General features: G+C 45.0%; 1 protein-coding gene across 3 annotated transcripts in view; it reads right to left on the bottom strand.

Moving 5' to 3' along the window:
- The window catches only part of PPM1H (protein phosphatase, Mg2+/Mn2+ dependent 1H), a 257,848-nt gene that overhangs the window by 116,465 nt on the left and 116,889 nt on the right, over window positions 1–24,494 (bottom strand). For 2 of the 3 annotated variants that reach the window (XM_059184750.1, XM_059184751.1), the window contains exons 3-4: window positions 18,229–18,573; window positions 8,282–8,394 (exon numbers count right to left, since the gene is read on the bottom strand). In XM_059184750.1, coding sequence (XP_059040733.1) covers window positions 8,282–8,394; window positions 18,229–18,573 — 458 coding nt within the window. The remainder of the gene's footprint in view (window positions 1–8,281; window positions 8,395–18,228; window positions 18,574–24,494) is intronic. The other variant, XM_059184752.1, reaches the window with a different exon arrangement.

Below are 24,494 nucleotides of genomic sequence, written 5' to 3'. Positions count from 1 at the left end.
TTTACCTGATTAGGGTTAGCCCACTTTCCCAGGTACTAAAGGTCTTTTTGTATTTTGCTACCTTATCTTACCTGACTTCACGTGATCAGCAAATTAGATGACTGGACTCTAAAAGCCTTGGTGATGGCTTAAGTGGTCCAAAGATAGAGCCTTGGGATTCTCACTTGGAAGCTCCCTTATGACACCAACCCACTGTTTCACCTTCAGCAGCTAGGGATGAAGTTACTACCTTGACCACAACCATTTCATGCCAGTATTTCTAAGACAAAATATTCCATTACTACAAATACCACGAGACTTCCCAGGCCAGCCCCTTCTTGGGCTGGGAGTACAGGAAAGTTGCTCAAAGCAGGACTTGGGTGGGATGATGGAATCACAGCCAGAAGGACACTCTTCCGGGTGCCCAACCATGAGAGACCAGAGACCACACAGGCGCAGGCGTGACCTGTCTCAGAGACGGGAATCCTAGTCTGGTACAGGATGGGATGGGGGCTTCACAACTACCCAACAGGCAGTGGGAGATTCTGAGCTAAGGAACTGGATCATGCAAGAAGTCCTTCCTCTAACTTGCACTTCTCCAGGAAAAGGACCTATGCTCCAGAGTAGCGGGCTGGCACAGGACCTGGCAGCCGGCTGACAGAGGAGCAGCATCAGGGACAACAGGGGCAACGTCACCACAGACGAGCCCCTGAGTGTGGTATCTGGCTGCAGTGGGGATGCTAGGAGGGATGCCGGAGGCCTTTGCAATTTGGCACTTTAGCCTCAGGCCAGGAAGACCTGGAAGGGTTAAACCCTGGGGAACACAGTGGCTCCTTCCGGGCTCTCTCACATGCCCAGGTGTAGACTTCAGAGCAGGGATTCTGAAATATTGCAGAATCACCTGGAAGGCTCGCGAAAACAGTTTGCTGGGCCCCATCCAGTGCGGCTCTGATTTAGTATGCCTGGGGCAGAACCCTAGGATTTACTTTTCTAATAAGTGCCCACCAAATGCTGCTGGTTTGGCCACACTTTGAGAACCACTGAGTTAGAGCAAGGGGTGTCAGAGACAGGTTCAAAAATATCCAAGGGGAGGAGACCCAAAGGAAATCCAGAGAGAGAAGGGTCTCTTAGGTGCCCTCTGTGCAGGCAGGGAGTGGCTTGATAGGAAAAGTAAAGACTGCTTTGAGCCATCAGAGTCTCTGTACTTGTGAATATCTCATAGTAGTATTTTCTTCCTGCTATTCCCTACTACGGGTTATGGGTATAGCTAAGGAATTATGTAAATATATGCTACAAAATGGGGATGATGCAGGAAAAAGACAGACGCAGCAATTCACCTTTCATAGTACAGAACGTTGGTTAGTGTTCATTTCTCTCTATACTGTTTCTCAGACACCTGTGAACAGTGAGAGGCGTGGGGAAGTTGTTAATGGAAGAAGATCAAACCTACTTCTGAACTCAGAGGAAGGCCACTGTCCAAGTAGCAGCCCAGTGGTAGGTATGGACAGATGAACCACTTAGTAATAAGTAGTTTCAGGAAGGTTCCGTACTGGGCACTTATGTCCATGGAGATAAAAAGGAGTGGAATGGAGGAAGTTACATCATGTTTCACCGTCTTACCACCAGTAAAGGGAAGAAGGCTGAGAAATAAAACATCACAGACGTATGACTGGTTTTGAATTTAGAAATATAAGTCTGGTTTAATACACAACTCCCATCCCCAAGAAAATTCAGACTTGCCAGAAGAATTCACCTCTGAATGGATACGGAAAGTTGTAAGTTCCATGGTGGGTAATTCTGGACATTTGAGAACGAGGGAACGAGAAAGGAAAGAAAATCACCCTGGCTGGACTTAACTGGCTTCATTTTAAGGACAATTAGTGGATTGCTTACTTACTTCTGCAGACAAAGCTATACCATGAACACATGTGACCTTCCTGATCTTTTCCTAGGAGGACCTTCAACATGAGAAATGGGGGGTCTGAATTCATGGCAGTTATCTTTTATAAGGTAGAGTCAGCCAGGCAATCCAAAAAATGCTTATTTCCAATAGAGGATCACCAAAATGAAAACACAAAATTTACAGCGGTCTCATAGAACTTTAGGGCCTTTGGAAGTGGGTAGCAGCCCTCATTTTGAGAAAATATTCCTTATATCATGATGAATGAATTGGATCACCCAAAGCTTATCTGCCTCACTATAGCAATGCATGTAAAACAGCTTTTAAATACAGTCATCCCCTCAATGACACCCCATAAACCACTTCAGGTAGAATCAAAGATGCCACGGATCATAAGGTATGTCACCATTTTACATAAAAATAGCAAAGAAAAAAAATGTTAATTAGGAACTCTCGATTTTAGAGATGTTAAAATGTGAATAGTGACAAAAAACCTTGTGGGTCTTAGCATGGATGGGAAACCCCAGGGCAGAGTACATTAATGAAGAATGTGGTGCTCTGACTTCCAGGCTTGGGCTGGATGGCAGCTGGGCTCCTTGGGAGCTGTGGGACTGTGGGTAGATCACCTCACCTCGCTGTGCTTCTGTATCCTTATCTGATATTGACAAGGCCTACTCTCACTAAACAGATGAGAGAAATAGGATTGATGTTACAGTATTTGATATGTACCTAGCACTCATTAGGTGTCTGATTGCTTCTGTTACTATAAATCGGGCAGGTGGAGTCATCAAGTTAACAAATCTTAAATGGTTTTCTTTAATCTGAATGAGTTCACCTAGTCTCAGCTGCCAAACTTTTAGACACTGTTTGAAATAAGTAGAAATGGCTTTGCTCTCTTAGTGCCTTAGTGCTCTAGAAATACAATGAAATCATCCTCTAAAATGGAGTCAAAGCATCTTCTCAAATCGAAGAATCACTCAAAGCACCCTAAGGAGCCAATGACTCAAACACAATGGGTGAAAGTTTGCATATTGCTTTGCATGACATTTGCATGCTACCAGGTCTTTCTTCGCTTGAGGGGAAAACCCACCCACCATCTGCTTCTTTCCTAGTCCCTTACGATCAACTAGGTGTTCAGTTGGCCGCCTTTGCCTAGGAAAAATAAAGCAACTGTCATGCATCAGGTAGTTCCTGCGTGCTCTTCTCTGGCTGGTTAGCTCAGCAGAGGAGCGAAGGGCAAGCCTGTCCCAGACGGTGCCCTGGTCACCTGGCACCCCTGTGGAGCACCCCACACCGAGGGGCAACCACTGACTCAGAAACCACTAAGCCACCAACAACATGAGGCAGTCCCTCAGTACAACCCCACCCCACGTGCCTGACGGTGAATCAGAGTGTTCACAACTCCCTACAGAGCTCAGCAAATAATTCCTGACCACCAGTAGCTTCTGAATCAAACCAGAGAAAACCTTCTCTTCTCTTGAGTGTGAATAATTATGGGGTAGTGAACCTACGATGATGATTTGCTTTCATTCTCAAAGCTGTCAAGATTTAAAATAAACATACAGCAGCCAATATCTGGCAATAAAGAAGAAAAAAACAGCACCTAATTAATCAGGGACCTGTTGCTAGAAACTTCTGTCAGATTTCTGCAACAAAGACATCCAGATGGCCAACAGACACATGAAAAAGTGCTCCACATCACTCAGCAAATCAAAACCACAGTTAGATACCACTTCATACCAGTAAGAAGGGCTAAAATTAACAAGTCAGGAAATGACAGATGTTGGTGAGGATGCGGAGAAAGGGGAACCCTCCTACACTGTTGGTGGGAATGCAAGCTGGTGCAGTCACTCTGGAAAACAGCATGGAGGTTCCTCAAAAAGTTGAAAATAGAGCTACCCTACGACCCAGCAATTGCACTACTGGGTATTTACCCCAAAGATACAAAAGTACTGATCTGAAGGGGCAGATGCACCTGAATGTTTATAGCAGCAATGTCCACAATAGCCAAACTATGGAACGAACATAGATGTCCATCAACAGATGAATGGAAAAAGAAGATGTGGTATATATATATATATATATATATATATATATATACAATGGAATACTATGCAGCCATCAAAAGACATGAAATCTTGCCATTTGCGACGACATGGATGGAACTAGAGGGTATTATGCTGAGCGAAATAAGTCAATCAGAGAAAGACAATTATAATATGATCTCCCTGATATGAGGAGTTTGAGAGGCAAGGCAGAGGGTTTGGGGGGTAGGGAGGGAAAAAAATGAAACAAGATGGGATTGGGAGGGAGATAAGCCATAAGAGACTCCTTTTTTTTTTTTTTTTAAAGATTTTATTTATTTATTTGACAGAGAGAAATCACAAGTAGGCAGAGAGGCAGGCAGAGAGAGAGAGGGAAGCAGGCTCCCCGCTGAGCAGAGAGCCCGATGCGGGACTCGATCCCAGGACCCCGAGATCATGACCTGGGCCGAAGGCAGCAGCTTAACCCACTGAGCCACCCTGGCACCCCGCCATAAGAGACTCTTAATTTCAAAAATGAACTGAGGGTCGCTGGGGGGTGGGGGGTAGGGAGAGGGTGGCTGAATGATGGACATTAGGGAGGGTCTGTGCTATGGTGAGTGCTGTGAAATGTGTAAGACTGATGATTCACAGATCTGTACCCCTAGGGCAAATAATACATTATATGTTAATAAAAAATAATTTAAAAAAGAAAGAAACTTCTGTCAGCTCTAATCATCTGTTTAAATTCAGCCCTCCGATTCGTGACTACTTGCCCATAAGGGAAAATGGACTTATAATTAGGTAAGTCTCACCAGAGTTCACATAGTTGCTGTTTCTTGGGAATAACTGAATATTTTTGTAAACTCAAATACTTATAATGTTAGTACATAAACTAGGCAGTTAGTACATAAACTGCTTAAGATGAAACTGAGTATCTGTGGCTCACACAAGAGCTGGAAACAGCACCCTAATGAGTAAATGCCCTGTAAGTTATCCTTTAGACTGTGCATACAAATAACAACTCCAACTGCTCTTAGGTTTCTGTATGACATAAGACCCACACATGAACAGCAAACCCAACCAATCACCCATAAAACCCCAAATTCATATCTGGATACTGGAGCTGGAACACTACACATGTAATTAACTTATTGGGTTTTAAAGATACTTTTTTATAATAGGATAATTTGTGTGTGTGTGTGTGTGTGTGCACTTTATAGCTTTAATAAGGATAAAAGTACCTATTAGGCATTTCAAATTATTGTGAACTTGTAAAATATCCAACTTTTATAAATATTTAAGAAAATGGGAACCTGTGTTATACTAATAGTTCAAAAACAACTCTAAGAAAGATAAAAATTATCTCCCCAAATCCACAAGTATAGCATCACTTTACTTTCTCAAAATATCACTCCTCATGGGATAACCTATAGGATGCCAGAAACTTTAGGAATTATCTCGTCTACCACCACTATTTTTATAGATGAGGAGAGTTCCTGATCTGGTCTGGAAATTGGCACTTTTTTTTTTTTTTTTAAGATATTTATTTATTTATTTATTTGACAGATCACAAGTAGGCAGAGAGGCAGGCAGAGAGAGAGGAGGAAGCAGGGTCCCGCTGAGCAGAGAGCCCGATGTGGGACTCGATCCCAGGACCCTGAGATCATGACCTGAGCCGAAGGCAGAGGCTTTAACCCACTGAGCCACCCGGGCGCCCTGGAAATGGGCACTTTAAAAACAAAAGTGGGGGGACGCCTGGGTGGCTTAGTTGGTTAAGCAGCTGCCTTCGGCTCAGGTCATGATCCCAGCGACCTGGGATCGAGTCCCACATCGGGCTCCTTGCTCTGCAGGGAGCCTGCTTCTCCCTCTGACTCTGCCTTCCACTCTGTCTGCCTGTGCTCGCTCTCACTCTCTCTTACAAATAAATAAATAAAATCTTTAAAAAAAAAAAAAAACAAACAAAAGTGGGTGGGTGGGGGGACAAGGGGAGAGGAGGGGCCCAGAATATGGATACTTGAAAGTGGCAGGTCCTGGACAGGGCACTAGAGATTTTGGGAAGCGGGATCGAGGCTGTGACTGGTAAGTGGCTCTGTTAAGAGCTTGGAGCTTGGAAGAAAACTATGTTCAAAATGAAGATAATCCAATATGGAGATAGTCTGGGCCCAGAAGCTGGATTACTGTCTGAGTTGGAGACCATCTGGTGAGAGATGCTTCCCTGGAATGAGAGGTGGGCCTGTCCATAGAGAGGAAGGCATTCTGTCACCTCCCTACTCTCTGGGAGGGCTAGAAAGGCAGTCATTTCCAAGGGCGTGGAGCTAAATGTAAAGACAAAGGACTATGAGCATCCATAGCTCAGTCACTGATTCGGTCTCCCTCCACACAGAAGGGCATCACTGCTTGATCTGCTCATCCATCTCCAAATAAACACAAGATCTGGAACACAACAATAGGCCCAGAGGCCAGCTCCTCAGTGCTTGTCTTAAGACAGGTATCTTGTTTTTTATTTTTTGTTTTTTTAAAGATTTTATTTATTTATTTGACAGACAGAGACCACAAGTAGGCAGAGAGGCAGGCAGAGAGAAAAGAAGGGAAGTAAGCTCCCTGCTGAGCAGAGAGACTGACGAGGGTCTTCGATCCCAGGACCCTGGGATCATGACCTGAGCCGAAGGCAGAGGCTTTAACCCACTGAGCCACCCAGGTGCCCAGAGGCTTGCTATTATTGAGAAGCTCAAACCTCGTATGGAGAAGGAAAGGAGAAGCAGCAGCCGTGCCGATTACCCTCCACTTGCCCCTACCCCAGAGAGGCCATCTTGGTCAGTGTGCGTGCCCTGCTGGGCTGACCTCGAGGCCCACTTCTCTCTGGCCTACTTGTCACCTGGCTCCCAGCTGGGCTTGCCCAATGGTGAGCTGGCAAGAGATGGGGGATGGGGGTGGTCATGGAAAGAGAAAGAAGTCCCAGTGTCTCTTCCATTTTCCCTGTAGCTCCTGCCCAGGGGTTCTTTCTCCTCCCGACTCTCCTGGGTTCTGCTGTAGTAAATCCTCCCTGGGCCCTGCAGGCCTCAGGGGGTAAATGTCTTCCGAGAGAGGGTTTCCTTTCATTCCTTCACTCAGCTGACCCACCTGAGCAGGAGTCTGTCTTCTGCCAGGAATCTGTCATGACACCAAGGAGTAGAAGCCATGGTATCCTACTGACACTTCCACTTACCCAGCACAACATTATGTTGAAATGGAGACATAGAGTTTAATGGAGATCCGTACACAGTAAAAATAAACAGACCTTCCAAATCCATCAATTATCAAACCCCCAATACTGCTGCCTTAGAAGTTCGCTCTCCCTGACTCTCTGCACTCTTCAGTGGGAAGAGCAAGAAAGGATGTTTAAGTAGAGGGAATAAACTCCCACAGCTTTGTAAATGGGAGTAAAAGTAAGGTAAATTCTTCTGCGGTCTGAGGGAGTCCCTCTTCAGCCGCGACCTGATGCGAACAGGGAAGCAGGGGGCGTGGGGTCAGACCTGGAGCAGGGCCAGGGCAAGCAGGGATGCTGGAAGAGGCATGTGACCTGAAGGGAAGGGATGGAGGAATGAGGGCATCCTAGGACCACGGACTGTGCAAGGGACATCACTGGTCCCCTAAGGACATCTTGCAGAGTCCAGTACTCCGATTGCTTTCAAAACAAAGAGTCGGTCTTTAGCAAGAAGCCAACCTATGCTGTGACTAAAGGGGCAGAGAAGTACGTCATACATATCAGAACACTTTTCACAAAGTCTATAATTTTAAAATTCCCTGCGCCAAAAGTGAGGACACATCAGTTATTTAAAATAAAAGCCAAGTTTATCTTGTGGCTGGTAATGCTGGATTGAGTAGGGGTTAACCATAAACTCATGGCCAAAATTCCTTTCAGTTGAGCCCAGAAAAGAATACAGCCTCTCAGGGCTTGTGCATAAAAGGAGAAACTCGTGGGCTTCTGGGAGGGGACAGAGCAAAGTCACGGAGCAGAAGCAGCACCAGCTGTGGAGTCCTCCCGGGCCCCTTCCAAACACCCTCTTCATTCAAATCCCTCTCCTCTCTCCTCACACTCTCACGTTTTATGCTTCTGCTAAGCTTTTATTGCAAATCAGGTTCTGAAGTCAAAAAACATTTGGATACAATCAGTTTAAACTGGCCACAGGTATACATGCAAACTGCCCTGGTGGGCGAGCAGAAGACAGCCTTCACCTTCTCATACCAGCCCGATGACTCATCTTAAATGCGTTTTATTCAGATGCAGAAGGATCCTCTTTCTCAATATCTAATTGCCCATCATTTAATTCTTTTTAAAGGGATAGAAATTATCGAAGGCACTGGAAATCAGTAAAAGCCAGACAGAGAAACTGCTTACCTGCTGTCGCCAGCGTTTGCCACATATAGCTTTCCCAAAAGGCAAACCACGATGAGCGCTGTGCAGCCCCCAGATATATTATATGAGCTCCTCTCTCGTTCTATCTGAAGGTCCTGGAGAAAGAAAACAAAGTCAGCGTTGGAATGAACAGGAACTCTTATCAAAGACTTTCTGAACCTCTCTCCCTCGACACAGCTCTTTGAGTCTGAACGCACTTCAAAGATGGGACAGGAAAATCTTTCGTACTCTTCTACCACCTGAAGAGCACTTCTCACTGGGGACACTGACATAAAACCGTGGTCTACTAGACCATCTGCAGACCAGAGACAGGAAACAAGGAATGGCAAACAGATCTAATCTGAACAAAAGCAAGAAAAAGAAAACCAACTGTATTCAATAAATGTAACTTGTGGAAAATGTAGTCTTTGTATGGACTGCCTGAGCTGTGACAAGAGAAATACGGGTAAGGTCAAGTACTTGAACCCGAGCAATGTTTTTTAACTCCAAAGTCTCCAATAGTTGCTTTTACAGCTAGGTAAGAGAAGTGACTTGAAGGACGGTGTCCTCTACTCAAAGCAGGCAGGAGTCAACCCCCTGTCTTATTAATCAAAGATAGAAGCTCCCAAACTCTGATCTGACTTCACCCTCGCCCAGCCGCTGGTTCACAGCAGGAACACACATTCACAGGAACAGCTAGCATTTCCCGAGCCTCGCTTCCGTGTCAGGCCGGGCTGGAAGCCCCGTACATAGAGAATCTCAGCGGATCCCCACAACCGTATTATTATTATTATTTTTTAAAGATTTTATTTATTTATTTGACAGAGATCACAAGTAGTCAGAGAGGCAGGCAGAGGGGGGGGGGGAAGCAGGCTCCCCGCTGAGCAGAGAACCCAGGACCCTGAGATCATGACCTGAGCCGAAAGAAGAGGCTTAACTCACTGAGCCACCCATGTGCCCCTTCAAAACCGTATTATTAACCTCAATGTTTGGATGCAGAAGGGGGGTAATCTGCCCATATTTACCTGGTTGGAGTTTGGATTTCAATCTTGTTCTCCTCCTCCAAGGCTTATCATTACCTGCCACCTAATGAGGCCTCCCCAAGACAATGAAAAACTGACCAAGACTCCCATGGACAGAGAGATATCATCCAAGACAGAGGTATCTGTGAAATCCCGCCTCACTGACAGAATCACGCTTCCACGACCTGAGAAAAATGTGAGCTAGGAAAACAAAATGAATGTTGGCTAAAATAAGGCCAGACATTCTCATGGTAGTGGAAGGTTGGGGCAGAGGGAGGGAGGAGGAAACAGATGAGGAAGTCGTGCTCTGGCTGATTCTAGGATGTCCCTGGTAGACAAAGGGCTAGGGCACTTCTCTGGTTCTTAGAAACCCACAAAGTTGGAACTCTGCTGCTTTGACCATCCTCCTCATAGAGAAGGGAGGAGATAATCCAGTAAGCCAACGTTGATCAGCAAATGCTTGGCGCTGGGGGCCAGCGGTGGTAATACATGGTCAGATAAATCGCCAGTGAGAAACTGGAAACAGAAGAGCCAGAGCCGAGGAAACAGATGAAGACCAGCACACTGTTAAAAAAGAGATAAAAAGTACAAAAACAGGATCTGGGGGAAACTAACTTGCTGGGGATCAACTGGGTAAGGGTGGGTGGGGAGGCTGAGGAACCGTGGGGGTTGGGGGTAAGAATGTGTGTATGTGGGACATAGTAGTTTAGAAGTGAAGAAAAATTCCAGCTGTAGAGTCAAGCATGAGGACCATTCTTGAAGACTGTGCAAGATTTAAAAAATGTACTCAAGGGGCACCTGGGTGGCTCAGTGGTTAAGCCTCTACCTTCAGCTCAGGTCATGATCTCAGAGTCCTGGGATCGAGCCCTACATCGGGCTCTCTGCTCAGCAGGAGCCTGCTTCCCCCCACCCCCCGCCTGCCTCTCTGACTACTTGTGATCTCTGTAAAATAAATAAATAAAATCTTAAAAAAAAAAAAAGTACTCAAACCCTGTATCCATTAGTTTCTTAGAGGACTACTGTATTAAACTGGATGCTATGTGTGACGGGCTGAGCGGGCCATCTGGATCCTTCCCGGGGCCAGAAGCTTCATAACTGAGAACAGAGATCTCTACTGCTTGCTGCTAGACCCTTAACACCTAAACCAGGCCAGGTAAAAAAAAAAAAAAAAAAAAAAAAAAAGAAAGAAACGATGGTTCTTAATCTGTTAAACAGGCAAATGAAGAAATACTTTTGGACATGCCCAGGTTTCTAAATTACATCCTCACCACCTGACCCCTGTTCGTAATTCACAAAGGGAAAGCTTACAGTGCAAGCAAATGCTCACTGAGATGATGATTAAGTTGGAACCCATGCCTCACTTCAGGTGCAGCCCACTGACGAGAATGAATGAATAAAGTTACGAGGTCCTGCATGGGACGGCAGGAGCCTGGAGAGCGAGGAGAAGGAGGGGCAAGGACAGCAGCAGCCAAAAGGACCATCAACGGGGAAGTGAAAGGGAAAGAAAATGTCAAGGTGTCCGAAGTTCTGTCTAGCCTCCAAACAATGCATAAGAACAGAACCAACAACCCAGTTCACAAAGCAGTTGTGGACAGATATATTCCCTTTCTTTTGCATTTAAATAAGTACTATAAAGTTGATGTTCTGATAGACAATATTTCATCCAATTAATATATAAACTTGTATATCAAGTCCACACTTGATACTACTACTCCATAACTGTTCTTAATATACTGGAAGGAATTTCTGAGGGTAACAGAAAGTGTCCTTTCATATCCAGAATCAACGTCTGTTTGAATACCTAATGCCTGAATGAAAGACTATTTTTATTAAAAAAAAAAAAAAACCCACAACAAACCCCATGAGCACCCAACTGCTTGCATACTCTACACGGGCTGGAGTGTGAACAAGCCTCAAAAGACTGACATCCCTGGCGCAATCTGAAAGAAAATGCTATGCTACACAGATTCCGAGTAAAAGCACCATCCATGGCAAAAATCTCCACTGGGACGCAGACAAGTTCATTCTGCATCACATGTACATTATTTGTCATGGTTAACATTACAAGAAAACCTGATTATAATATTTAATCCTTAAGAAAAAAATCAAGGCAAGAATGTACATACGACACTATGATTTTCTCCTACAGCAGAGTTCCTATCTGCCTTCAGTCTGGGGGGAAACGCTCCTATTAGCTTGCCCAATTACTCCCTTGCTATTACATTAATAGTGTGATTCAATATTTTTTTCTAATTGATTCCATCATTTCTTTCATCTTTTCCTATATTTCAACTACATTCCCTCTGTAGTTTCCCCAGCATAAGGAGTGCTAAATTTGGCAGCACCATCACTTAAACAGTGGATTAATGTCTAGCTACTTTGTATCCAGAAAACTTTGCTAATATGTTCATGCTTTCATCAGCCCCCCACCATTTGTGTGGTGAAACACGTGTGTGTGCAGATGCACATGTGTGCGCACACACTTTAATTACATGTATGCTCTCTGGGATTTGAAAGATTCCAGACTTGGTGACTAGGATTTGAAAGATGTGTTTCCATAGACTTCATCCCCCTGAAGGATTCACTGACATTAAAATACACTCTTCTATTTCTTCTAAAACTGGGTGTAACTAGAACATATTCTAAAAATAATTGCTTCCCCTCCCCTCCCTACAAGCCAAAATAGCACATTTATTTTTTCCCACACCACCTACTCCTCTTTAAAAGATGTTTCGCAAAATCTTAGTACTGAAAGGAACATTAAAGGACCATCTGTATGGTTCTTTTACTACCAGATCAAACACGATAAATGAAGTCAATAAAGATATTTACTGCTGAATTAGCTACCCATTTTCTTTAAACCCTCAACTTTTCCAATTAGCTTAAGCTACTCACACTTCACATAAAAATATACACACACATATATAAATGTATAGTTATTATTATATTTTATAAAGCCTCAGGTTTGGGTATATTTTCAAAAAAATCAATGAAATCATTGGAAAACCTGTGCACTGCTTTGTGCTAAATATAGACCAATTTGGAATATTTCCCCATTTTAGTTGTAAACAAACCAGAAGACATAAGTCTAGCATAATTTACCAGCAAAACACATCCTTTTCAAGAATGATCTAAAAGGACCAACTTACACACTCACAATATTCAATTAACAAGATTGTTTTATCTGCTCAGTCAAGAGTCCTACAGACCTCTCAGAGCCACCTTGTATTTAAGCAGGACTGATTTATCCTGTGTTACATCTGTCTAAATACTACATTTAAGCCAGGACTATCTCTAAATCTTAAGAATGGTTCCAATTCCTAAAGACTTTGGATTTTATTTTGCTCCCTTTTGTTTCAAAGAAGGCAATGAAGGAAAATAAGATGTGTGAAATGAGACGAATTCTGCAGGAAAGAACTGCAAGAGAGAAAATGTATTGCTCGGGATGGTTGTAATTTGGTTTGAAAGTCCCAGAGATGACGCAACTCCAGGATCATTCTTTGTTTCCGACCAATTTCAGGTTCCAAAAGAACAGCAATATCGAACAACGGAAGGGAATGAGTGCTGGGTAGTTTCAATAGGACTTGGCAGCTCCCCACAGATGGGTTAAAACACGGTTCTGAGCACATTGCTAATAGTGTCAGTCACAAATAAGATTCTGCATAGTTTCAGTATCTGGGTCTGATTTTGGTTTATTCTGAGAACAAGCCAATCTGTCAGCCAGGCAATGGGAAGGAAAAAAAAAACCCACCCCAGGATTGCCTCATGTTGCCACCTGCTGGCTGTTGGTAGAATCACATGCTCATTCCTTCTTGGAGGAATTTCCTGTTCTACCAAAAACAAAGACAAAACAAAATTAGCTTAATTAAACACAGACAGACATGCAGGTCCATAACTTACCATGACTATGGTAATTCTGGAAAACACTAGGATTTATAAACTATAAATAAGCTTTGCATTTATCCTCTTTTTCACCGCAGTGTCACCATATGGTTTTTTTTGTTTTTGTTTTTGGACCAATAAATCCAAGCTCAGTGCTATTTCCAGTCATTAGCTCAGTAACAGGAAGATGTGTGGTAGTTTCACAAGGGAAAATACTGCCATTTTCTTCCTTTGTAACAAGCAAACTTCTAAAATATTCTTCACTCTGGTGATGAATCCATACCCACACTGAAAAAGGAAATAGGACGGAATTGTGAAATTCCTCCTGCCTGTGTCCAGAACTCAAATCCCATGGGTGGTAGGCTACAAGGCTCATCTGTGCTGACTGTGCTGTGATTCCAAGAAAGCCGGGATCTCCTGCAAAGGCCAGTCGTGGAAGCGACCTCCCTCATGAGTGTGAAATGCTGACGATGAGACCCTGTTTGGGGAGGGTGGGCAAGCAAGGAAAAGGCTGACATCAGGATAGAGAAGACAGTTCTCATCCGGGCCCAGCAACAGCCTAACCCACAGGGGACAAGACGCAGCCGCTGAAGGAGGCACCATGACAAAGTGCCATGGGGAAGCAGAATGGAGGTCATTTCAGAAGTTCCTGAGATTCTGGTCCTCTTGGAAACTTTGGTTCGACTGCCACAGTGGACACAGGAAGAATGGACGATGCAGCCTTCTCAGTAGGAAGGAAGATGCAAGATGAAATGTAATAAAGGGGGCCCAAGGGCAAACGTGCCTCCGAGGGAAAGCACGGGAAGGATCAGAGGCCAGGGGTCAGAGGTCACCTCCACCACCAGCCACACGCTGCGGGCACGCAACTGGAGGATCAAAGAGGAAAGGAAAAGCAGTGACCTCAAAGCAGCTCACAGTATTTGATGAAACTTCTCTCATCTCCACTGGTTCAAAGCGTTTTCTCCACTTCTGGTAGTCTATATTTTGCGACAAGTACCTACTTTTTCCTGGAAATCAATGTTCCTTATTCTGGCGTGGTGTTTCGAAGTCGTTTTAACCAATCCTTCCTTTCAGATAGGTATCTGCATTTCACCACCTCGCTTCATGTCAGAATATCAAAATAAATGAGATACCGTATCTCTATATGCATAAAACGTGTGACTCCAAATGCCCCCGGACATAAAATCTAACCTTTTATTTCCAGACCCCATGGTATCTAGGAGAATGCTAGCTATAAAACAGAGCCTCAAAAAATACTAGCGATTGAGGACACTGCAGAGGGACAGACCAAAGACCTTTGACTCTACATTGCTAAGCTGCTGTTCATAAAGCAAAAACCCAAGTGAAGGGCGAGCTTTGTCTTTAAAGATACTGTAAGTGACTTCTGAGTCTGAGGAAGGGTAGCTGCAAAGATGTCATCAGTGAGGCAAACTGGAGGCTTAGGAGCTGGGCTTGGGGAATTTTCAGGGATGAAAAGTGCGAGAGAAAATAAAAAAGCCACAAAACTGAAAATAACGGCATCTTATTTAATACTGAGTTTCTCCTACTACAGAGAATCAGAACAGCACAGAACCTGCAACATGTAAAGAACACCTAGAAAGAGGAAAGCTAGAAAGTGGCTGGCTCCTGTGAGGAAAAAATGTAGAAATGTTCAAGAAATTCCAAATGTGTCCCACTCTGAAAGGGCCAAGGAGAAACCAGCAAGACCAGGCCAAAAAGGTAAGGAAATCAACTGCAAGTTAGGCACTTCAAAAAACCAAAGTTTGCCTTCAAACACTGACTCTCAAAAATATCATACTGCAAAGGGGAGTAAAGAAAGAGTATCTTCTATGAGCCGGCAATGGCCTTTCGGGCCATTAAGTTGAAGGTACGCTGTGTAATTTCTGTGTTATGGGTTGTAAAGCTCACTGCCAGTAACTTAATGTTTAAGTTGGGCACATTTCTGTGACACTGAGTAGATTTTTCCTGAAGTCCCCCATAAAGCAAAGAGCCTCTTTCTATAATAAGACATCATCCAAATAGGGACACTTTTGAGAATACAAGGGGACAGTATATTAATAATTGCTCTGGGCCAAAAGGCACTGACCGGCTCAGTCCCTAGGAGGACAGACAGTAGGGCCACCCTAGCAAGCACAATGAAAACCAATGACAAATATTGTTACTTAATAATGCCAAGCAATGCCTAGGTAGGCCTCTGGCATGCTGGTGGCTAGAGAGACAATCTGGGAAAAACCTGAGTGTGAAGAAGCAGCTGCAGGCTGGAATGAACTGGAGATGAGATATGGCTTAAAGCCAAAAATTCATAATACAGCACACCAGGTCCTTCCAGACCACCTCTCCAATTCACCTTCCATCCATCATTTCTACCTTTGACACCGGCTTGTGGCCTTAGGCCCACCTGGGTTCTCTGATGTAGTTGTCTGTGTAAATGGCCTCCTGTGTTTTGTCTGCTTCATTTTAAACTCAATTTTTGTTTTTATTACCTCATTTTTATCTGGATTAAATATTTAGCATTCTGCACATCAGGATCAAGAAACACTTTTTCCCATTAGAGCTTCTATGACAGCTGGGGAATGAGATTTTATACAAAGCCTGAGTAGTAGTCAATTTTACTACCTTAGTGCTTTTTTTCCTAAATAATCCACCCCCCTCCACCCAGCATCACTTTCCCAAGGGAACACCTCCCTTCCTGTCTTTACTGGACGCCTACTTCACCCTGCATTTCTTCACTCAACGTCCCTTCCACTTATATTTTACTTGTTAATACTCGTTTTTGCCTAGTATGTTCAATGCTCTTTTCCCAATTAGGCCTGGCACAGTTAATTCTAATCAAATATTTATTGGTTGAATGAATTACATGGGCAAGTGAAATGATCTTTTTGCTGGCTAAGTCTCTAAGGTAAAAATTCCAGGTCATGAATCAACTAGTTAAAAGCCAGAAAAATTTAAAAAAGACAAGAATAAGACCCTTTACTAAGCATTTTTCTGAATAAGTCTCTCACTTCAAGTATAGTGGTTGCTAGTAACCCTTAGCCATTAATGGGCAGAAACAGCCAGAGACCACTGTAGAGGCCTGCCTCAAGGTGACATTGGCCTCTAGTGGATAGATCTGAGAATACAGCAGATTCAAGTAAAAGATGTCTAAGGGCATAAGCAATTACAGAAGGAAATGAGAAACCCAAAGTTTCTTTTGTTTTTCACTTCTATCGCGTCAGCTGATTTTTTCCTCCCTTTAAGAGAACAGCCTACTGTCACATTTTTACCTCAATTAAATATTTAGCATTCTGAACATCAGTGTCGAGAAACACTTATTCCCATCAGAGCTTCTGTGACAGCTGGGGAATGAGATTTTTATATGAAGCCTGAATAGGAGTCAACTTTACTACCTTGATTCCTTTTTTCCTAAAGAATCTTCTCCAGCTTCCTGGTGATCTTCTTGGGATTGAAGGCTACCAGACTCTCCTGAACGACAGGTGCATTTTAAGTCACCTGCTAATCAAAGGGTAAATATTTATATGACAAGGGAACACGGTGACCCAAGAGGGGATGCATAAAAGTGAGGATAGGATGCAAATACCAGGTGTGAACATATGAACTATTTTGCCTTAGAAACAAATCAGATGGCGAGGTGCTGTGCAACATTATTTTTTTCTCCTTAGCACACAGCCTAATCAGGGAATGTGCACTCTGTGTACACTCCATTCTGGGGAGGTGCTCCCAGCTGTTGGTGCTTCATTTAACAACAGTTTGTCATCACTTCCGAATGCCCAGGGTTTTGTTGTTGTTCCGGTTAAGATTTTATTTATTTACTTGAAAGAGAGAAAGATCACGAGCAGCAGTGGGAGGGGTAGAGGAAGAAGCAGACTCCCTGTTGATCAGGGAGCCGGAATGAGGCTCCAACCCACGATCCTGGGATCAGGACGGCCAGCAAAGGCAGACACTTCACTGACTGAGCCCCCCAAGTACTGAGTCTCCAGGTTTTAAGAATAATACAGCACACTCACTTTACTCATATCATGATATCTTTAAATACTTCTTCTCTATTACCTGTATACAGGCTGTTGCTTAGGAAAGAAAAATCTCTGGAACCAAAATAACGGCATCAGTAGAAAGTGAGCTCAGAGAGGGAAGGGGGTGGTCCAGTGGGTGGTCCCTCTCCAGGCGGAGGGTCAGGGGACACCGTGAAAGCAGCTGCACTCCCTCTCTATGTGTATTCTCTGGACTGAGCCTGAGAGGGAAGGAGGCTGAATTCTTTGATAAGACACATCCGCATTTAAACACACATGTTCCCCAGTAAAGCTGGTGATCTGGGATATTAGCCCCTTGATTCTCCTCCAGCAGGTACGTTTTTGTTGTTGTTGTTGTTGTTGTTTTTAAAGCACTGAGAACCACATGGCCAATCATGGTTACAATAGCTGTTCTTGGATCAGTTCTGTATGGGAAAGGTACTTCTGAGCACTTGACTAAAGCGCCGTTTCCCCCAAACACCTGGAATTCATACACATGTGTCAGACAGATGGCAAGGACGCTCGCGGTTCAGTTAAGTGGAATTGTACCAGCTGGCATCAATGAGTCTGCGGAAAGAGAAGCCATAATGCTTACCTTTAAAAAGCCTGTTCCGGGGCACCTGGGTGGCTCAGTGGGTTAAAGCCTCTGCCTGCAGCTCAGGTCGTGATCTCAGGGTCCTGGGATCGAGCCCCGCATCGGGCTCTCTGCTTAGCAGGGAACCTGCTTCCTCTCTCTCTGCCTGCCTCTTTGCCTACTTGTGATCTCTGTCTGTCAAATAAATAAAATTTAAAAAGCCTGTTCCGTCATACACTATCCCTCCCTTTCATCTTAATTTTTGCCAGCATGCCATGACAGGAACTCTTTCTGCCACCCTCTCCTAAGAGTGGAGGCCTGTTATCAAAGGGAGATCCATGCGGAGCCACACAACTAGAGGACAGGTCAGAGACACGCCCTTCCAGGGAACCTTCTAGAAGAAGCATAGATTTGGCTTAAGCGAGGGCCTCCACCCAGACCCCTGGACCCTTCCGCGACACCTACCATTTCCTTAAACGCGCTTTCCAGAGCCCCGATGACCAGGCACTCATGCGGGATCTTCTTCTCCGTGAAGAAACGCGTGGGCGGGGTGCTGGGGGAGCCGGGCACCCCCACGCCTCCGCGGAGCGAGGCCGCGCGGGTCAGAGTCCGGCTGTGCGCGGGCGTGTTCTCTGGCTCCTCGCCCAGGCAGGTGGGCGGCAGGACAGCAGAGTTCTTGAGAATCTCCACGATGTCCTGCAGCTGCTCCGTGACATGGTGCTGCAGCAGGCGGGAGGCCACCACCGCGGCCCCAGACCCTGCGTGACCGTCAAACAGCGACCAGTAGTGGCAGGAAACGCCTTCTGATTCCTGGGGGAGGGAGGCGACAGGGAGTGAGAACCTCGTTGGTCAGGGCCCCAGGGTCACACTGATGCAGTGAGGAGGGCGCTTAGCGCATCCACTTCTGATCTGTCTTTGGTTGGCAAACAGTGGGGGTCAAAACCCGGCAAAAAGGCTCAGGGATTTGTCACTGCTGTGATCACCATCCAGAGGATGGAGCGGTCCTTGCTTCTCCGCCTGCAGGAGGAGCCCAAATTACCAAGCAAGCTCAGCAGCTACTTTGTGGCAAGATCCACCTTGATTTGATGTTTTTGTTTGTTTGTTTGTTTTTAAGATTTTATTTATTTACTTGACAGAGATAACAAGTAGGCAGAGAGGTAGGCAGAGAGAGAGAGAAAGAGGAGGAAGCAGGCTCCCTGCTGAGCAGAGAGCCCGATGCAGGGCTCCATCCCAGGACCCTGGGATCATGACCTGAGCTTAAGGCAGAGGCTTTAACCTTGAGCCACCCAGGTGCCCCGATGTACGGATGTTTGATGTCAAACTCCAAGCCAGCAGGCAAGTCTTTAGGAGTCCAGCTTTAACCCCTAAGTCCTCATTGCCCTGTGCAACCCAAGAGCAGGCTTGGTCTGGAGTCTTTGGAGGAAGTCAAGCTCTTTTTTGCAGATTCTTCAAGAGGAAATCAGTAGACCCATTTTTCCCCCTGTAGAGCCTTTTCACTCTCAGATACCTGCCCCATCCTCTTTGATCTACATCCTATATTTTTAGAACATGTTCTCCCCTTAGACACCCAGTCTAAGATGCAGCCAATTCTAATCTCCTTCTCTTATTTCCTGCCTCCCTCAGTTTCCCAGTTGGTACCCAACATATTTGTTTCTTCCTCTTCCTATCCTAAAGCTACACATTCCCACGTTCCTCACTTACCATGGATTTCGTCTTGGAGTTATTTCTAGACTATTTCAAATGAATTTATTTAAAAACCATGTCTGAATTACACATGCCTAAGATCTTAGCTATAGGGAAAAAAGGCTTAAATGCATTAATTACTTTACTAAATAAGTAAGATGCATTGGTAATTAAACAAGTAGGGTGTATATAACATCTACTTCTAACTACTAGCATATACACCCCCACAGCAATAAATATCAAATCCTTTACTAGCTAAAGCTATTAAATAAAGTTCTTTTGGTCTATCTTAGAATGATGCTGGAAGATACCATCTAGTTATGGTGACATATGCCACTGCTCCATTTGTGCCTTTTAAATTTCACTTTTAATTCTGTGCCACGTGCTGAGAAAAAAAAATTGATTTTTAGTTAACAAATACTGTGCATTCCCTACGTGACAGGTGCAAAGTGGACAGGGGATTAAAAAAAAAAACTTGCTAGGGGGCGCCTGGGTGGCTCAGTGAATTAAGCCTCTGCCTTCATGGCCTTCGGCTCAGGTCATGGTCTCAGGGTCCTGGGATTGAGCCCCGCATCAGGCTCTCTACTCAGCAGGGAGCCTGCTTCCCTTCCTCTCTCTCTCTGCCTGCCTCTCTGCCTACTTGTGATCTCTGTCTGTCAAATAAATAAATAAAATCTTAAAACAACAACAACAACAAAAAAAAAACCTTACTAGAAGCCATACCAGATATGGTCTGATCTTAATAATTCAGTGGGGAAAACACATACTGATCAAAATAATCACACAAACATAAGATCAAAATTCTAGTGAGGGCTACAAGGAGAGGTTCTTGGTGCCTCCAAGAGGCCAGCTTGCAGAGGGGGGACTTGGAGGAGGTTTCCCGGGGACATGCAGGCTAGCCTAAGAGCTGTTTAGAAATTCACAAGACAATGATGGGGAACGAGAGACCACCAGGCAGTAGAAACAGTAGGTGCCAAGGCCCTGTGGTAGGAAGGTGCATGATGCGTGAGAGGAGATGAAACTATACCATGTGACTGAATAGAGGAATGAAACAAGAAAGGCATGGGTGAGAAATGAGGCTGTAGAGGGACGTGGCATCCAGACCACTCAGTCCTCTCAGGTCACATGCAGGATCTTGGCTTTAGACTAAGAGTAACAAAGACCCATTGGCTGAGGTGGGTGGGAGGGTAACAAACTTAATTTATGTTTTTAAACGATCACTCAGGCTACGCCATGAGGCTTAGGAAAGAGTGAAAGTGAGGATGCCAGCTAGGAGGTGAATAACACCCTAAAAAGACAATCAAATTCAGGCAGTAACAAACACTTATGAATGAGTAAAAGCACTCGAACTCAGAGGACAGTAGAAAGAACAAGGACTTCAGAATTAGAAGATGGGAGTTCTAATGGCATCGTCAATACCAATCAGTGGGCATGGGAGGCAGACCAAAGTGAGGAAGGCAATACAGGTGTTCGACCCTGGCTGGGTCACTCCAGAGCCAGACATCCCTGGTGCTCAACTGCACCATGTCTGCCTAGTACGTAAGCAGCAGGCATTAGCTCGGCTCACAGGGAGTGGGTATTTAGCAAGGGTGAATGGTGATTTATGCCTGCGGAGTAGATAAGTAGTCTCCCTTGTGTGTGACTGCTATCACTGCCATTACAGTATGGTTTCACCTCAGTTACTTTCTGAGCTTTAGTTCTTCACCAACATGAGAAGCTACTGTAGAAGAGTCCAGTGCTTCTGCTGAACTCCGAAAGTTCAATAATCAAGAAGTATTGATCCATGTCACGGGGGGAGGTGGGGGAAGAAGCTGGGCCCTGAAGATGGGACAAGAAGAACTGGGAGGGAATGAGAGCTGATTGAGCAGCCAGTTGAGGAAAATACCCCGAGGCTTGGGCTGTGTGGCTGACTGTGGTACTTGCTTATCTAGTATCCACTCTTGGGTGGAACTTCCAGGAAAGCTATTCTTTTCCTGATAAAAGGAAAGCTCAAGTGGCCTGGCCTTTGCCCTTTACCCGTCTCCTTTTCCTTCCTGCCTGGGTCACAGAAGCAACACCTGGAGGTAGAGTAACCCTCTTGCAAAACCGGCTGAAACCTGCTGTTGGAGGTAGTGGGACAGGAGATCTGAAGGAGCCAGGGTCCTTGGTGTCTTGCTTGGGATGCCACACGGGCCCTCAACAGCCTTGCCTCCTGGGCTCCCTGTCTGCGGGCTTCATGACCTTTTGATAAGCCGCTGCTGCCAGCTTCTGTAACAAGAGCTGGGGACAAGGAGAGGAAAGGAGGTGCGTGTTTATCTAGTATTCTGGGACCCGGGGCATGCAGGGCGAGAAGGAGGAGTGTGAGATAAGGAATGCAAGAGCGCACAAAAGAAGAATGAAAATAGGTAGAAGTGGCTATCAACCAGGAATAAAACTGAAAAAGTTCTTATTGTAGGGCATCTGTGGATAGAATTCAGTGAATCTATATTTTCACCAACCTCTGAAATTTAGCATTTCCTCTTTTTATGAATGCGAGGCAATGAAGCATCACGGGATTAGCAATTCCTATGACCTGGTCACCAAGAGAAACAGTGACTGTCACTCTACACAGCCTGAATTATTGTTTATGCTCATTATTACTTCACAAGGGTCGGAGTTATTACACTCACCATGAGCCCTTGTTACTTGCTGCATTAGTAAAGTACACATTGCCTGCCATATTACACTCTCACAACTGGGAAAAGCGGCAAAAGAAAGGGATTTTTTGCTTATCACATCTAATTCCCCAAAAGTCCCAAGGCTGCCTGAGTAAAAACTGCCCACACAGTCCTTCTGCACCCCATTTAAATGAAAACCCAGCAAACACTGTTAAGGAAGCTGTAGGCAGGGCCAGTGAGGGACGAAATAGGACCAGCTGTGTCCATGACTCAGATTCTGTTACACCTAAAGTATCATGTTTCTAGAATCATGATTTGATTCAAAGAAGATCAAACCCCATGAAATAACAAGGCACAAGGCAAGGCAATGCTACTATATTTTTTAAAAAGCAACTCTGACATTTTTCTGATGAGTAATCCAACCATTTCCTTCAACAAAGCAAAGCATTCTGAAGGCACTGCAGCAACAACTGGCTGTTGAACTATCTGGGCAATTTTTAAGCAGTCAAGAGAAAAACCGGACTGGGGGACTTCTGAAGCAGGGAGGAGAAGGGCAGCACCCTGCTTCGGAAAACACCTTAGCACAGCAGGGCTAGAAATGCTGGCATAGCCTAACCTTTAAAATGCAATTAGTAGTTTTCACAGTGAAAACTTGTAAGACATAGTTTTTCGACAAAGAAAGTTTGTTTCTAACTAGAGACTGAATAAATCCAGCACTGCTGGATACACGGTTCACTCCCAGCCCAATTCAGTCAGTTTCTCTGAAGGTGGAGCCCTACCACTGATCATTTATTTAAGCTCCCCAGGGGATTCTGAAGTGCTCCCCAAATTGAGAACCCCCATACTAACAGAAGGGGGTTCAAGCCGTTCCAGAACCAAGCAGTTCCGGAGACCCTCATCCTAGTTTCAAATCTGCCATTCTCTGTGTGACCTTGGAGGAGTCACTCACAACGCCCTGAACTGACCAGAACAGCAGGGTCCAAACTGTGTTTCGTGCTTCCAAACTGTACCACTTAGGAAAGAGGAAGTGGGCGTTTAAAGGATAAGACCCGCTGACGGTTATTTCAACCAGAGCAGCACAGATGCATCGGTTACAAACATCAGGGGTTTGCCGAAGACTTTGGACAAAAGGAATCAACTGCTGAGGACAATTTTTGAAAGCTTTTGAACTAGGTAAAACCAAATTCATCAAGAGACTTCAAAATCTTCAGTGTCCTTCTGTGGCACAGAACTTCAAGTGAGAGATCAATTATTTGGGAAACTACAGCCACCAGGTGAGCCTTCTCCCACATGCTCTAGATGCCAACTTAGCTCTTAATGCCTAAGAGACCATCAGGTCACAGAAACATTGAGTTATGCGGCCACAGCACCCTTCCTGTCATGTAATAAACCTTACACAGCAGGCAGTATTCTAAATGCTTTATCAATATTAGCACATCTAATCCTACCACAACCCATCCTGGGAGTAGCCACCCTATGATGTGTGGTAATTATTCCCAATTTATAGAGGTGGAAAAGGAGGGACAGAGAGTCTCACTGTTCAAGATCACCACCTAGTAAGGGATGCAGCTGGGAGTAGGCTCCACGCTCTGAGCCATCAGCCCCTTGCTTCGCTGAATACCCTCACACACACTCCGCCTGCTCCTGGAGGGAATGCTTGCTCTCCTGTACACATGCCTCTTGGATCTGCTTCTCCTTTCTGTATCCCGAGTTATAATCAGAGTGATTTTTTCCCTAAAACCCCGAATCTGACCGTATTTCTTTGGCCAGCCTAACCTCCTCCTTCACAGGCTGGCTCCAGGCTTTGAGCCAGTTTGCAGTCTCTGATGTAGTCTCTGATGGTCTCCCCACATTCTGTCACTCCAAATCTCACCAACCAAACTATGGCATTTGTAGCTCATCGCAAACCACCCCCATCCTTTGCCTGAGTACCCCCCCAAGTACCCCCCCACCGCCCCCACCTATCTCTTAGTACACATCTTAAATTTCACCTCCTTCTGGGAGCTCCCACTGCATCCTGAGCCCACCTTACAGCAGCACTCATCAAATTGTGCATGTCTATCTGGTCACCTGCTTGGGCGATGATCGACTGAAAGACTATTCTGGAAAAAGGGAGCAACTAGCAGGCAGTGCAGGTGTCAAGGGGACTTTATATGGCCTATGTGGACAGTGACCTCATTAAGACCAGCCTTGAGGGCTAAGTAAGGCTGGAGGGAGATTCTGGGGTCAAGGCAGACCAAGGAGCTTCAATGTGAAATGCCTCTATGTGGAAGAACAAGGTGGCAGCAGGATTAAAGGGTGCCAATCCCATGGCATTCTGTGATGTGCTGCAAGAAAGAAGCACTAGATTTTAGGAAGCTCACAGAGAACTGTCCTGAGGCAAAGATGGCCTACGTCGGGATCGATGGGCCT

This window comes from Mustela lutreola, chromosome 8 (genome assembly GCF_030435805.1).
Source record: "Mustela lutreola isolate mMusLut2 chromosome 8, mMusLut2.pri, whole genome shotgun sequence".
Classification (NCBI taxonomy): Eukaryota; Metazoa; Chordata; class Mammalia; order Carnivora; family Mustelidae; genus Mustela; species Mustela lutreola.
Note: the sequence above shows the minus strand (reverse complement) of the source record. Positions and strands in the feature narration are given on the sequence as shown.